Consider the following 16,730-nt stretch of genomic DNA (forward strand, 5'->3'; position numbering starts at 1 on the left):
ATTCTGTGCAAAATAACCTTTTCAAAAAGTTTACTGATGGAGGAAAGCAAACTGATTGGACGATAGCTAGAAGCTTCTGCAGGATTTTTGTCTGGTTTTAAAATTGGAACAACCTTAGCATTTTTCCATTTGTCAGGAAAATATGCTAATTGAAAACATTTGTTATATATATCAACTAAAAATGATAAGCTACTTTCTGGAAGTTTCTTGATGAGGATGTAGAAAATTCCATCATCGCCAGGAGCTTTCATGTTTTTGAATTTTTTAATAATAGTTCTCACTTCTTCCAAATCAGTCTCCCAGGCATTTTCGAAAACGTTCTCTTGATTGAGAATATTTTCGAACTCCTGAGTAACTTCATTTTCAATTGGACTAGTAAGTCCTAAATTAAAATTGTGCGCACTTTCAAACTGCATAGCAAGTTTTTGAGCATTTTCGCAATTAGTTAGTAATAATTTGTTTTCCTCTTTCAATGCCGGTATTGGCTTCTGAGGTTTTTTCAAGATTTTCGATAATTTCCAAAAGGGCTTAGAGCCAGGGTCCAATTGAGAAATTTTATTTTCGAAATTTTTGTTTCCTAATTGAGCAAAACGTTTCTTGATTTCTTTCTGCAAATCCTGCCATATAATTTTCATAGCAGGATCGCGAGTGCGTTGAAATTGCCTTCTCACGTTTTTAAGACGGATCAAGAGTTTAAGATCATCGTCTATAATCACGGATTCAAATTTTACTTCACATTTTGGAATTGCAATGCTCCGGGCTTCAACAATGGAATTTGTTAAAGTTTCAAGAGCATTGTCAATATCAAGTTTAGTTTCTAAAGAAATGTTAACATTAAGATTGGAGTCAACATACGTTTTATATATATTCCAGTCGGCTCGTAAATAATTGTAAGTGGAGCTGATAGGATTGAGAATCGCTTCTTGGGATATTTGAAATGTAACAGGGACATGATCAGAATCAAAATCAGCATGAGTAATCAGTTGGCTACAAAGATGACTAGAGTCGGTTAAGACCAAATCAATCGTAGATGGATTTCTAGAAGAGGAAAAACATGTGGGGCTATCAGGGTATTGAATTGAGAAATATCCTGAAGAGCACTCATCAAATAAAATTCTGCCGTTGGAATTACTTTGAGAATTATTCCATGACCGATGTTTGGCATTAAAGTCACCAATGACAAAAAAATTTGACTTATTGCGAGTCAATTTTCGCAAGTCAGTTTGGAGCAAATTAACTTGCTGTCCAGAGCATTGAAAAGGCAAATAGGCAGCTATGAAAGTATATTTACCAAACTGTGTTTCAACAGAAACACCTAAAGTTTCATAAACTTTAGTTTCAAATGACGAAAACAGTTGATGTTTTATACGCCTATGAATGATGATTGCAACTCCCCCACATGCCCCATCAAGTCGATCATTACGATAAACAAAAAAGTTAGGATCTCTTTTGAGTTTAGATCCAGGTTTTAAATACGTTTCGGTAATAACTGCTATATGCAAGAGCATTCCAATTTAAAATATTTAAATTATTATTTGGATCCATTAGAAAAACGTAATCCAATAACAATTTGATTTGTAAATTTTACACCTACTTGGACTGCTTCAGTCATAGTGGTGGCTTTGAACATTGCATCAATCATTAGATTCAATTGTTCAGTTAGAAAATTAAAATCAGAGGCAGACATGTCATGTGATTTCCCATTGGAATTTCCGGTAGACGAAGAAGCGGAGTTACCTGTGGCGGTAGGGTTTTTTCCATTTGATTTGAAACAAGTAGAATGGGTACCCATGGATCGAACAGGGGAGGAGTTCGAATTTCCTGCTACGATATCGGCAAAGGATTTACCGTGGGTAGATACATTCGAAATAGAAAGATTCGAACGGCTACCCGTCGGATTAAAATTAGTTTGTGAATGAGCATGATTATGATCTTCCTGATGGGTATGATTCATGATCAAGCGATCGTTAACTGAAAAATGAGCATTGTTCGATACTCTACCAGGCAAATTCCGGAAACGACCGTTATCGTAACGGATATTATCTTTCATCTGCCTGGCACGAGCCTCAATGACCTTTTTGCGTGAAGGACAATTCCAAAAATTGGACTTATGGTTAGCCCCGCAATTACAACATATGAATTTGGTGGTATCTTCCTTCACTGGACAGACGTCTTTGGCGTGAGAAGAACCTCCGCAAATCATGCATTTAGCATCCATGCGACAATTTTTTGTACCATGACCCCACTTTTGGCACCGACGGCACTGAGTGGGGTTCTGGTAATTTCCTCCAGGTTTCTGGAAATGTTCCCATGTCACACGGACATCAAACAAAAGTTTTTGCTTTTTCTAAAGCTTTAATATTATTTAGTTCTTTTTTGTTAAAGTGAACTAAATAATATTCACAGTTCGATGAGAAACGTAGTGGTGTTCAGACGTGTCGAATTTTACCTCCGCTCGTGCCGGTAGTGTTATTTTTTCACTCAGAATAGTGATAGGATGTGAGTTTTTATGAAGAAAAGTTGTGTGCCATCAGATGTCCTAATTGATTCGAAAGTGATTTGCTTATTTACTTTCTAAATTTATTTAAAACGTTGGATTAGTTGAGTCAAAATCTCAATCATGTTGGAAAAAAAAAACATTTTCAACCGCGTGCTCTCACGGCTGTTCTCTTGCGTACGGTGGTGTGTGTGAATTGGGTGTATAGCGAAAAACCGAAGAATATCCGAAAGCGGATAGAAGTGTGTGACGCCTAAATCGTGATTTGAATTTGTTGAAGGAACACGGCGCTTTTTCAGGGAAACGCGGCTAATGGCGGAAAGTTGTCAACAGAAATCCGGTGAGTTTGTTCCAATGTGAAAATATCATATTCTAGGTTTTGTATCTTTTCGTGCGGATACAACATACTTGGGGTTGAAATTCTTGTGGTGAGGCTGCCATGGCAACGAATGAACGCAGCACCGCGCAGGCGTAAGATTATTGAACGGGTACACACTGACTGCTCTTCTATGCTTATTGCTTAGGCGGCATCCACAAATTACGTAACGCTCTAGGGGGAGGGGGGTAGTAGGCTCAAGCGTTACGGTCCATACAAAAATTTGAAATTTTTCATACAAAAAGCGTTACGGAGGGGGGGGGAGGGGGTCAAAAATTTCAAATTTTAGCGTTACGTAATAAATGGATGCCGCCTTATCTGTCCCATGTTCCACGTAAACCTTACGTTCCGCGGGACAAATATGCGTAGAACGGCAGCTGAGTAGGTATGAGTGAGAAGCTGATGTCCTAATTATCATGCTGGTTCTCTAGCTCTGTAAAGGGTTTTGTGAATATTGGAGTATGAAGTAATATGCGAGAGGTATAGTGGGAGAGGGGGAGGAAAATGGATAGGAAAAACACAGTGTCACAGCCTTTCTAACCTTTTTTTTCTCTCGCACATGTTGTTTCGCTTGGGTATGTGTAGAAAGCATGTGAGTTGGAATGGGCATGGAACGGGTGCTGATCTTACGTACGAGGGTTGTATTGGTGCGATTAATGCAGCAAATGCTGCGTGTGACATATCATGTTGCGCATGTTAGGCAATGAGAATATATACCGAGGTGTGGAAGATGACATTTAGTGTGCGTGACATCCGTGTACGGTGCAAAATGTTTCACAACTACAAGCGAACGAGCTCCAATTAGAGGCCGTATAAATTAGTGACGTAGTTATTATTGTTTACGTTTTTTCTCATCACTAATCCATAGCCATCACCTCTTCTTCCACACCTTGGTATATATTCTCATTACATGTTATGCTAGGCTTTCAGGTGTTTATGAACTTGCAGGATGATGTATGTGTTTATGAATTGGTTTGCTTGTTTCTTCTCATGGAATATTCGCGTAACTTTTCAGAATGACCTATGAAACAATAAGAGATTCTCTCCTCTCTTGCTATCTTGCAATTATACCAGTGCAATAATAAAATAGATCGAAAGACGATGTGCTTGGCTAGCGTTTCATACTAAAAATTCAACAGAAGAGGTTTATGCCTGAGCCACATTGATTAAGGATAAAATAAACAAAGAGAGCCTATTGAGTTGTTTTGAAAAGTTATGCGAGAGTTCATTTAATGATATTTCAAGCTAGATAATTGAGCCAACCTTTTTTCTTACAGTTTGTGCCGACAACATGCCAGAAACAAACCAATAAAAGATAGATAAATATTTTTATTCAAAAGATTTGCTGCTAGAGGCTGGATCATCTGTATAGAAAACACCAATAAACAAATAAGTTATGCGACGAAAGGAGCTTCATTTCTACATGAACATAGATTATCATTTTTTAATTTGAGAATTGTAATTAGCAAACACAACTAATCATTTGCAAAACAAATCATTTCATATATATTTATATCTAAATCATCAAAAGCAATCATTAAAATGTTGTATACCATAATGATCATTTTTTCAGATAATCAAATCATAGCTAATTGAGACCCCGGTTAACGGAACTCTTGAATTATCAAGTTTGACCAAAAGAAAATGCTTCTACTCTAAATATCGCTTAAATTGATTATCAAGGTGTCCTGGATTACATGGAGCTTAAACTTTTCAATTTCATTTTTGCGAATGTTTTAGTAAGAGCGATGAAAAAAAAAAAAAAAGTTCTCGTTGACACGTATAAACTTTCTTATCTCTACCAGATGTTCCCACAGCGACATTCTTCCTGTATAGTTGTTTATCTGTAGTGTTTTAGAACATCTTATGTGTATTCACAAACAAATCAGTCATAGGATTCACAACAGTTATTTTCAATAATCCCATGCTCTATTGTTCAGTTTATGTTGTATTCTAGCACGCAAAGTGCTTATATATGTTTGACTTATTTTCCTATTTCAGTGGTTGAACTTCAAGGAGTATCATGGAGTCTACATATCGGAGACGCTAATCAAATAACTGCGCTTTAATTTTCAGCATATCGGTCTTTTCTAAAAAATATATTTGGTTATTTTTTCAGAGCGTACCTCATGAGATTGAATTCATCATATCCAACTTATTAAATAATTTTAACATATATATCAATTATATATAAATATTTAATCTTATACAATATATTGGGAATTGGGAGGGTGCATCAGGGCATCATTGAAGTTACAGCTGAACGATGGAGTGGAGTACCAACTGGAGCCTAGGAGAATGCGCCGTATCATCCTTGTAGATGGGTGCATATCTACAACAATTGCAATGGATGTGACACGCCCTTCTCATAACAAACCATCTCGTGGAAAGCTGGACAAGTATTGCAATTCTCTTTATTCTATTTGTTGGATTGTATTGTTTGAAGGAGAATCTGTTTTAAATCGCGGGTTTCACGGCTACTTAAGGGGCCGCCACACTCCCCTTTGGCCCCTCTGGTTTATGAATTCAAATTATTTACATACATAATCTATCTCCTTACATAAATTGTCATTGTATTATTTTCAGGCTTGTTGGAATTATCTGTGATTATGTATTTAATATTAATCAACTTTCAGTCATCGATTCTAGGTCAAATCATCGAGTTATTGCATGTTTTTTTTTATATTTTTTATATTTTAAATGATTGTATTTATTTTTATTACATAACAATCATTTAATTGAATCATATAACATGGGTGAAATTGGGAGGGTGCATCAGGGCATCATTGAAGTTACAGCTGGAAAATGGAGTGGAGTGCCAGCCGGAGTCCAGGGTTGAAGAAACCGTAACATCCTTGTAGATGGGTTCTTCTATCCCAACAGTTGTAATGGATTTGACGCGCCCTTCTTATAACAAACCATCCCGTGGATAACTTGACAGGTATTGTAAATTTCATTATACTTTCCGTTGGATCATATTATTGGAAGGAGATTCTCTATTTCCCGCGGGTTTCACGTAAGTGTCTCTGCCTACGACTCCGCCACACCCCATTTTGGCCCTTCATACAATGGTATGTTGAATTCAGATTGATAATGAAAATAATGACTGTACTGTTAAGTGGAACCGCATGCAGAGCAAGACTCAAGCTAGGATGGTGGCTACCTACATATATACATACATACAAACACGTCGGAACACTTCAGGAACATGACTATGGAACAACTATCAAAATCCAATAGCCCGTTCTCAAGCCATTTCGTGACATACAAACACCATTCCACATTTGTTTATCATTATAAGTGTACCTTAACCTAACACCAATAATTTCTGAGTCTTTTTTTGCATATTTACATTTACGCGAATGGAATTATTCTTAATATTTTACAGCGATCTATCAAGAAAAGTAAGATAAAGCATCACACGCTATGTCTGAACCAGACGATCATAGGAGTCGAGTGTGCATCGGATTTTTTCTTGCTAGAGATCAGTGGTTGATCCATATTTTGATAGTCGTGAGGTTTTAAAATGATCTATCGGCGATTTTTTTCCATACATTTTGTATGGGCTGAAATGCGCCGAAAAACGAGGTTTTCATGGGCTTTAGTATAAAAAATAGCTGAAAAGTGTAAAAAAAAATCAAAATTTCACCGATAGAATATTTTGAAACCTTCCGATTGTGGAAGTACGGATCGGTTACTGGTCTCTGGCGAGGGGGAATCCGATGTTCATTCGATTTTTGTAGTCGTCTGGTTCAGACATAGCGAGTATCAGTGCTTGGTTTTTGCCTACCTTTCTACATATCAAAAACGATAAATAATTAACAAAGTTTTGTTTTGCAGTTCATTTTATGCCTATATATCATAACAACATTTTATTGTAATGTTATTTTATGTTATATTGTGTAGCGTTGTACTGTATCTACTGTTCATAGGTAATAAATAGGTATACAAATAATTCCTTTGGCTCATAAAATAGCAGATAATTTTTATTCCTTATAGCTGCTAGTCCAGTGGTGGTGCACGAATTACTTATTTAAAATTGGTTTGTTAGACTAATTCATTGGCATAATTTCCAGAAGCATCATGGAGTCATCGGAGATACTAACATAATCACTGCTATTAATATTTCAGCCGTTCTATTCCGGAAATTGTAATTCGTCCTTATTTTGGAGACTACCTAACGAGGTTCAATTCATCACAATTAGAGAATGGAAATTCTGAAACATCTATATTCATATCATATACAACTATAAATTCCATTTAATATACTTTATTATAATTATTTCATTTATTATATGCTGGGTATTGAGAGGGTGCATAAGGGCGTCAGAGAAGTCATAGATGGACGATGTAGTAGGGTGTCAGCCGGAATCTAGGAGAATGTGCCGTAACATCCTTGCACTACATGTTGCTACTTATAAATTACTTTAATGTAATTGTCTTTGTTTACTACAGTAGGCTACAGCGGATGAAACGAAGCGGCGGATGTAATATTATTTTGTTTGTCCTCCCTAAACATATGGAAGCTGGAATTTTGTTTTTGATGTATCCGGAAACTTTATTAACAAATTGCTGATTTTTTATTTTTATTTAAATTATTTGTTTATTTTTACCATTCTTCCCTAGACCAGCCTAATATCATCAGTAGCACAAATATTCAAAAAAAATGTATGCCGATATAATGCTGCATGCTGTTTCACTGCGTCATATTTTATTGTTACTTTCATTTTATTTTCATATTTTATTATCATATTATTATATATATTATAATCTTATGTACTATATAACATATCACTATAATTGAATTTCTCATGTTTTGGGGAGGGAGGGAGCATCAGGGCATCATTGAATTTACAACTGGACAATGAAGTGGAGTGCCAATCGGAGTCAGGAGGAAAAGTGTTAGTCGTTCGCGTCTAGTACTTCTCTCTCCAACAGTTGTGAAAGATTTGACGCGCCCTTCTTCTAACAAACCTTTCCGTGGAAAGCTCGACAAGTATTGCAAATTCTAATACTCAATCTGTTGGATCATATGGCTGGAAGGAGATTCTCTATTTCCCGCGGGTTTCGCGTAAGTGTTTCTACTTACGGGTCCGCCACCCCCCTTTTGGCCCTTCATACAGCGATATGTTGAATGCAGATTGGTAATAAAATTTGACCTTACTGTTGAGTGGAGCCGCATGCAGAGCAAGACTCAAGCAAGGATTGGTGGCTACCTACATACATACATACAAGTGAACTAAATAATATTCTTGAGAAAGCCCTTTCCGAACAATACCAGATTGGGTTCTCTTTTTCATAATGATTACTTGGACTGGGGAAAATCCAAGTAAATCATTTATTCCATTTTTGATCTCTTCAGGTGATTTATAGTCACTTGAGAGACCTTTCAAGACAACTTTGAACAAACGTTCAGTTTTGTCGTCATAAGTAGAAAATTTGTGCTTCTTCTCTTCAAGATGTCTGAGAAGAAGCTCACGATCTTTAAGAGTTTCCGGCAAAACGCGACAGTCTCCTTTCTTTGCGATTTGGAAGGAAACCTTGATTCCCCTAATGGAGTTCAAGATCTCCTGCCTAAATCCCCCAAATTCGGAACAACTGACCACGATAGGCGGCACTCTTTGCTTCCTCACTTGAATCAAAGAGCCTGGGCTAGAGGCTGCTTCGATTTGGTGTTCGGAAAATTTGTCTAGAGCATCGAACTGATTGCTCATTTCGATACAATTATTCATTTCACCCTTGGAAGAAAGTTCGCATTCCGGGGAAGCGTCCTTTCTTTCATTCTTGCCACGTGTAGTGACAGTTTTAAAACCCACTTTTTTGGAAGGAAGTAGTGAATTCAGAGATTCACCCTTCCTTTTGTTTGTTGTTGATACCATGTTTAATTAATAAACGAAAGAAGACGTGACCTTCGAAAGGTTTTTTCCCAAGACGGTGTCCAAGAAGGATTACCACCGCTAGCTTTCGCCAACGGGTCCAACGAAAAATCGAAGGCACGGGTCCAAACAAGGATCGTAAAGGGATCAATAGTAGAAAAAATAGTACTGAAAAGTACTGTTTTAGTAGCACTGAAAAGTACCGTTTTTAATTTTAGCACTGAAAAGTACTGTTTTTGTAGCACTGAAAAGTACTGTTTTATTGCTTTAGGTAGTTTTTAAGAAAACTTCCAAGAGCAGAGAGAATTCGTGTACGCACAGCACGAAGGTACGATGCGCACTGATTTGACGAACCCATAAAAGATGTTGGTGCATGGCCATGTGAACTAGCGCTATCGGACTATATGGATATAAGTTTTGCTATGAATTATCGCACAATATTTTTTGACATGAAGGCCAGGAAATATTTATCTAAGAACCATAGATACATAGCTGGATTTTGTTCAAAAAATGATCGAAACAAATAGTTTTGCTTAACATTTAGGCTCCCTTACACCTATAGTTAACCTATTGTTCCTATAGTAGCACTACTAAGAGAAAGTATTTTTTGTTAAACAAAATAATTGATAAAATAAGAACATTTTTTGATCTTCGAAAGATTTTGATCCACACTTTGAGGCGAAAATATAAAAGTTTTGTAAAAATACAGTTCTAATTAGTATTTTGCCAAGGCCTTGAGGATAGTGCTACTATAGTTCCTATAGCGATAATTAATACAAAAATGTGAGTTTTTCTAGTTTTCATATTTTTCCACAAAACCAAGATGAAAAGTTTTCAGATGATGTAAAAATAATACTGCTAGCTTTAATTTTCGATTTTATACGAATATTTGTTCTTAGCTATGCGGCTAAGAATATCGAACATCTAAGTACATCGACCCTACTTCTTCTTTTATTGATGAATAATATTTTGGTAGGAATAATCGAAGAAGTTATTGTGTATTTCTTTCACTACAGGACTGCGAAGTGCGGCCTCATAAGTGCGAAAGTGAGAATAAAAGTGCGAGATTGCAATTGCATTGAATCCTGTTGGTGTCGTCCTATAATCACATTAAACGCCATTGAGCCTCAAATAAAAATTGGTAAAAAAAAACAGAACTTTTATAAAAATGTTGTTAAATGTCTCAATTTCTCACGAATAAATTATATCAACTTTATATAACTTTTCAGATATGTTTTTATAATATTTTCAATCAAATCTATGTGTTTTATACAATTAAGCATATTGTCTTTCATATTCTGCATAGCTTTGGGAACATTTCAGAGATTTTTTTTTTATATCTTTATTTACGAGAGTTTTAGCCCTGGGCTAGTTCATCTCGGGACCAACGGCTTTACTTCCCTTCCGAAGGAAGACGTCACTGACATTTTTTGTAGTGACTATCTCGGGGATGGGATTCGATCCCAGGTCCTCGGCGTGAGAGGCGTGTGTTCTAACCACTACACCAGGTCCGTCCCCATTTCAGAGATTGAAATTTTGATATTTTGACCTAGATGTGCGTGGAATGTGTCAGTAGTCGAATGGTGCCGAAACCGTAAATTACCCTAATACAATGTAATTCATAAATAATGAAATATTCTACCAATGGGTCGAAAGTTAGATCCCTTACCCTATTGAAAAAGATTTTGCTGATCACATGAATTTGTTGGCCTGTCTCAAGGCATGATAAAAAAATTGATTTTCCCTGACTTTAGCACGCAAAAAGTGTCATTTTAAACACGGTATTCAGAAAAAATCCGCATGCAATCTACGACAATCACTAGAGTTAATGTCTTCTAAATAAACTTAAATAAAATGCAAATCATATAAACTTTTTGGTTTTTTTTTCTGTTGGGATGCGGAGGAGAAAGAGGGAGACGAAGGGAGTGCGTCTCAAGGTGTCTTTCAGGTGATCTCACAGAGAGACAGAGAAGCAGAAATCATTATGATGGATTGGTACTGCGTACAAACATTATTATTTTTTGAACTACTCACCGATTATGTCTGCCTTCTTGGTGGAAGTTATGAACCAGGCATCGTCGCCGAATTTCCCTGGCTTGAATTTGGAACGCAAAATGTTTTTCGGGAAACCGCACGCGACGGAAACCAAATGATAGGAGGGCTTTTCGATGTTTGCTTCTATCAAAGTTGAGAAACTACTACGCAGAGTTCTGCTCCATAAACGGGCTGCCCAATTCATAGCTTTCCCCGGATGTGGATTCGAATTTCACTGCAATTAGAAACACTGGCGGATAGAAACAATTTCGCACGACGTAAAATACTCAATGCCAACCTACGTAATTTTGAAAAAAATCCTTATTTTTAACTTTTATATGCGTGATAAATTTGTCACCTAATTGCTATCCTTCATTGTTTACACGGTAACGTGAAAGAACTCTTTTTGGGTTGAACAACACTTATATAAAATTTTGAATACTTTTGGGTAATACAAGATGCAAATGCTAAACTACACGGAACCGCACAGGCCCATAGACCAATCCAGTTGCCTGCGTAGTAGTGCAATGTTGACAAAATTTTCTTTGTTTGCTGTGAGAACTGTCACAACATTGCTTTTGTTTGCTGTGAGAATCCAAATATAAACAGAATTGCTGCAAAACAACTACTTCCTTGTTGGCCTGCTGTTGACCGAAAGCTCAATAACGTCAAACAAACATCGATACCTTTTCATTCTGAGGAAATCGACTTGTGTAAGATTGATTGTGCGTTGGTGTTCGTGGCAGTTTGCTTGGGGACCTCTATGGCACGGGACGACTTTTAGCGTAGTCAACATCTCCATGTGTCTACCCATTTTCGGATAATTTGAATCGAGAGTGCAATTAGAATGCGAAGTTTTGTTTAATGTTTGTGATCCATAATCGAGCAAGATTCACAATCAAATCACTGATTGCTTGCTTGGAGGCTTGCAGGATGCCTTTTTATGTTTGCTCTCCTTCCAAAACCATCGAAATGTTGAATGTGCTTCAACTTTTTGGCACATTATTAGCTGATTTAACAATATCAAAAATTGATAATCAAACTATAGCAAACTACCTAGTTTTTGAACGCGAGCTGATTGTATGCTAAATTTAAGTGATGTACACGGCGAAAAAATGTTAAAAAGGTGATTCATTTTAAAATGGTTTTAGAAGACAGGTTGTGATTCTTCTTAATTAATTTTCTCAAAACCGTATGAAAGTTACTTACGTCGATTTCAAAAAGTAATCGAGAAGTGGTGTCTATCTCTGGGATATACGGATGAAACGATTCCATTGGTCTATATTATGTATCCGGTAGAAATCAAGACCAACATTTATTTTTAATTATTGTTTTCTCGGGCCCCGTGCGTCGCAGCTAATATGTGAATAGTGCGCTGTGTTCATAAAAATCGTAAGAATGCAGCGCCACACTAAAAAACTGATTTCAAAATGCGGCGAGTTAAGGCGCGTCGAGTCTCACTGGCGCGATCCGGTTTGGTGGCGGTGCGACAATATCAAAAGGCTTGCAAGAGGTTCACCTTCAAGCGGAACAGTTTACCTAATGCTGGTTCAGTTTGCAATCACCATACAACGAAATTATTTTTATGCCCGTTATCTACGCTCAAGAAAGCTTTCGCTCTCGGACATCGGGTTCTCATCTAATCAGCGTATATTTGTGAACAAGAATTTGGAACCAGCGGCGAGGGAGCTTCGTTCAAAAGCCTTGCAAATGAAGAAGAGAGGAAAACTAGCTGGAGTCTATACGGGGATGGGGATTGTTTACGTCAAGAAAACTGCCAACGACCAAGAGAAGCCTATACTATCGGAGAATGACCTACACGCTCTGCTGTAACCTATCCTTAAGTTAAACCCCCCCTGCATTTTATTGAGCTTAAGACCAACGAAGCTGTCTTCCACAATTATGACATTTGAAAATAATGTACAGCGGGGATTCGCTGGTTGGAACACGACTGCCTTCCATCTAGTGAATTCGATCCGTTAGTTGGAACAACTGACAGCTGGTGAAAATGCTCCACACTAACGCATCTGGAGAGGAAATCGTCACTAAACGCACATATACATACGCATTTGTTCTATATATATGGAGACTGCAATGCGACGGTACTCAGACGTCAAAGTCAGTTTGACATTTTCTGTTGACATTTGAGAGCTTTTTAGTTGGAATATTTTCCAACCAGCGAACATCCAACCATCGAGTCATTCCATGTAGCGGACCCCCAACGAGCGAATCCCCACTGTACAAAAACAAAAATTTAAAATAAAAAAAAATGTTCGGGATACCTTGGTGGATTTTTTTTTTTGGGAAACACGTCAAATGAAAGCTAAAAACCTATTGACTGTTTAACGATAAACTTGCGACGATCGACGCGCCACCATATTTTATATAACGGAGGTTATTAGAACTAACTTGGAGGTGATGATTTGGAGGTTATTTGGCAATTTGGAGGTTAAAATCCCCTCCAAACACTAGCGATTTTGCGGTGGGATGTTGACGTTTGATGACGAATATTTTCGAATGGTGAAAGATTTAGCGATGCCTATTTTTTGTGATAAACCTTTCCCATGTACACGCCGTGAGCCATGAACGGAAACAAGACAGGCACACACCTGGGAGGGAGGCACCGATACTACTCACGAAATTGGATACAATTGTTTTCCAAATTGCAAGATAACTCCACACTCTGGAAAAAATCTAAACTATATAGTTTAAAAGTCACTCAATATCGATATTTGCCTGGTTGGGCCTGAGTCTTGTATAGGTACGGGCTATACAGGCTTGATTATCCTTAACATAAGTTGGCGCTAGTATAAATCTATCGTGTCGATATTTTTATAGCATGCGAATTAATGCCCTGATACTGTCACAAACATGAAAAAAATAATAAAGTTAAAAATAAAACACCCATTTATTTTATTGAACAACAAATCAATGAATCGTACTTAATACACGTACAAGAACTGAGTAGCTCATTTTCGATTTCTTTCTTAGTAATCAGCAGCGTGGCATCCGGATCCGAGATGACGGATTCGTTCATGATCCTGCGTTGGACTAGTTCCTGGACTTCCCATGCACATTTTGCAATTTTACATTCGTGATCAGTTGGATTCCATTGGAGGCGGTTGCGGCAGATATTTTACCAACCCGGTGCTTGCGAGCGTTTCGAAAAACAAACGAAAAATAAGACTGCGAAGGGAACATCCACTTGCACCACATTTCTTACCTGTAAAACAGTTTTTGGTGATTGCCCGTTCGATCTATCCACCGCTCCTGCTGGAAAGCTTTCCACTTTTAATATCTCAACTGAGATTGAACAGTAAATCGATTTCCAGACAAATTAATGATACCTTTTCTAACTTGACTACGAGCTCAACCGTTTTCACCGACATTTTTTTGTAAACACTCGCGGCGACCAACATACACAGATCAAAATAGTGTTGTTGAAGTCAAGCATAGTATAGTTTATTATTCCAAAAACGTATAGTGGTTATCACGCCCAATGGTATGGGTGCCCTAATGTAGATGTAGTTGTGAACCTTAGAGGAAAACAATATGCACTCTGTCTCGAAAAACACCCAGAATCCGGGTGTAAATTTTTCAAATTGGGTAATTTTCCCATATGCATTTTGATGAGTCTGGAAAGCGTGTGCAAGTTTCTTTGAGGAAAACAAAAACAAACTGTGTATGACGAGCGTATGCTAGTCTACGTGTGTTCAAATGTCACTAAGCTCTATACCATGTAAACTGAGCCTAGTGTATCTTTCAAGAATGGTGAAAATGTTTGATATTTAAACCTTCTATGATTTCTAGTTTGCCAACGACAATCAAGGCAGGCTTAGTGAAAATCGCTAGTTTTCAATTGTTGTGTGCCTTCGATCTTTCTGGACAAACATGCGTTTAATTTTAAGTTTTAATGAAAACAGTAAAAAAGCCTCATTCCAATACGTTACATTCAATAAGAATTAACGGTTCTCTCGTGACGTTACTTTTGAATGTGCATGAATTGATTCTAATTCGATTTTTGCTACTTTTGATGAAATGCAAAAATATGCTTAGGCTAATTGGGTCCTAAAATTTTTAATGAAATCTTGTTTTTATTTAATAACACGAAAGAGCATGTTACTCTAACTACTTTAGCAATTTTTCCCGCTCAAATAATGGCTATATCATGTTTAAACTTTAATTTAAAAATTTAGTCCATAAATGAACCTTGACACTTTTGATCATGTTTGACGTTCGCTTAGTCGACAAAAACACCACAGGGGTTTTAGTTCGACCACTGGGGTTGTTTGTATCTGACATTTCGTAAGGGACACGGAAAACAAAATACACCTAAAATTTGAGTTTAAGCCAAAGGTTGTGACAAAATCGAAAAAAAAATGTATTTGGGCTTAAACCAACGGAAAACATTAGAAAATTGAGTACACATGTGTTTTTGGCCTAAACTTAAGCGTTTGGCACTAAAATTGGGACAGGGCTTTAGGACCCTATTACACGCTTTTATCATGTTTGTCCATTGTTTAAGATCCGGGCTCACAGTGACAGTTCGTGACAGCAAAATCTCGGCTCACTGTGACGTAGAGAAATAGTTGCTGCTCTTGAACGCTCTCGTTCCACGTACCAAACGAGAGAGTGAATGTTTACATTCATAGGGCTCTCCGAATGTGAAGTGCCACGAACTGTTATGGTTCGCGAACTGTAAAGCGGGGGCCACAATGGTCCGTCAACTTCGACTTCGACTTCAGCGTTAACGCATCCGTCAATGTACTAAAAACGTTGACGGATGCGTTAATGCAACACATGCGCACAATACTGCGTTGCGTCGTGCGTTGTTATTATTGTTGAATTGCGTCATTCTCATCGTAGTCTTGTTTACCTACATCAAGTTGTGATCAATTTTTCCTCGGAGTTGAACTTTTGTGTGATGTTGACTGCATTTCTAGCGAATCTTGCCATTTTTTTTGTTTTGAATCTTCCGTCACGCGTTGGCTGCTGCGTCAACTTTGGAGATTTTCAAAGTTTAGCACAGCGTCAGCGTTTTTAGTACATGCGTGCGTTAGACGCAACGCATCATTGTGGGGTGCTGCATTGAATATCATTACTTTAAACTTAGCTGTCAGTTAAAGCTGACGGTGAAGTCGACGCTAACGGACCATTGTGGCCGCAGCTTAACACTCTCCGAATATGGTTCGATCGGCTTATACGGATCGAAATCCAAACACTGCAGAACAGCAATGCTGTCATAATGGTAAATCCCATATACGGTGGCGCCGCTGTTTCAATGCGGTGGTTGCCGGAAGAGTGACCTTCAATGATCCATTTCGATTGACTGGAGAAACTTGCGACGATCGACGCGCCACCATAATTCATATAACGGAGGGTATTAGAACTAACTTGGAGGTGATAATTTCGCAATTTGGTGGTTAAAATCACCTCCAAACACTAGCGATATTGCGGTGGGATGTTGACGTTTGATGACGAATAGCGGAATCATTCCTTGACCGTTCCCCGTGGTTCCCCTGTTGCAATTTTTGCAATGCACTTTTTTCTACTTGCGGTTCCAGGCCCATGACAACCATATATCGATACACAGTGTTCTTCGTAGCCAGGATGTCCCGGGCGATAAGTGAATATCGCCCACTGTCAGTTGCAAGAACTGTGAAAATAAAGACCATTGTTTTGTTTAATTGGGTCCTAAAATGTTTAATAAAATCTTGTTTTTATTTAATGACACAAAAGAGCATGTTACTGCAACTATTTTAGCAATTTTTCCCGCTCAAATAACGGTTACATCATATTTAAACTTTAATTTAAAAATTTGGTCCATAAATGAACCTTGACACTTTTGATCATGTTTGACGTTCGTCTAATCGACAAAAGCACCACAGGGCTTTTAGTTTTAACACTGGGGTTGTTCCTATCTGACATTTTAGAAGGGACACGGAAA

The 16,730-nt window shown here is 37.7% G+C and overlaps 1 protein-coding gene and 1 long non-coding RNA gene across 4 annotated transcripts in view; both read right to left on the bottom strand.

Moving 5' to 3' along the window:
- Positions 1–11,199, bottom strand: part of LOC5568539 (protein phosphatase PTC7 homolog) — a 29,877-nt gene extending 18,678 nt beyond the window's left edge. The window contains exons 1-2 of one of the 3 annotated variants that reach the window (XM_001652319.2): positions 11,082–11,199; positions 10,784–11,018 (exon numbers count right to left, since the gene is read on the bottom strand). In XM_001652319.2, coding sequence (XP_001652369.2) covers positions 10,784–10,988 — 205 coding nt within the window. In that variant the 5' untranslated portion in view covers positions 10,989–11,018; positions 11,082–11,199. Of the gene's footprint in view, positions 1–10,783 lie in introns of all 3 variants that reach the window. The other 2 variants (XM_021851983.1, XM_021851985.1) reach the window with 2 other exon arrangements.
- Positions 11,200–13,672: 2,473 nt separating this feature from the next.
- On the bottom strand, positions 13,673–14,223 carry LOC110678730. The gene is made up of 2 exons (XR_002501890.1): positions 14,007–14,223; positions 13,673–13,933 (listed from the first exon to the last, which is right to left on the bottom strand). It is a non-coding gene; the product is annotated as an uncharacterized LOC110678730 (long non-coding RNA).
- Positions 14,224–16,730: the final 2,507 nt, after the last annotated feature.

Source organism: Aedes aegypti, chromosome 1 (genome assembly GCF_002204515.2).
Source record: "Aedes aegypti strain LVP_AGWG chromosome 1, AaegL5.0 Primary Assembly, whole genome shotgun sequence".
Taxonomy (NCBI): Eukaryota; Metazoa; Arthropoda; class Insecta; order Diptera; family Culicidae; genus Aedes; species Aedes aegypti.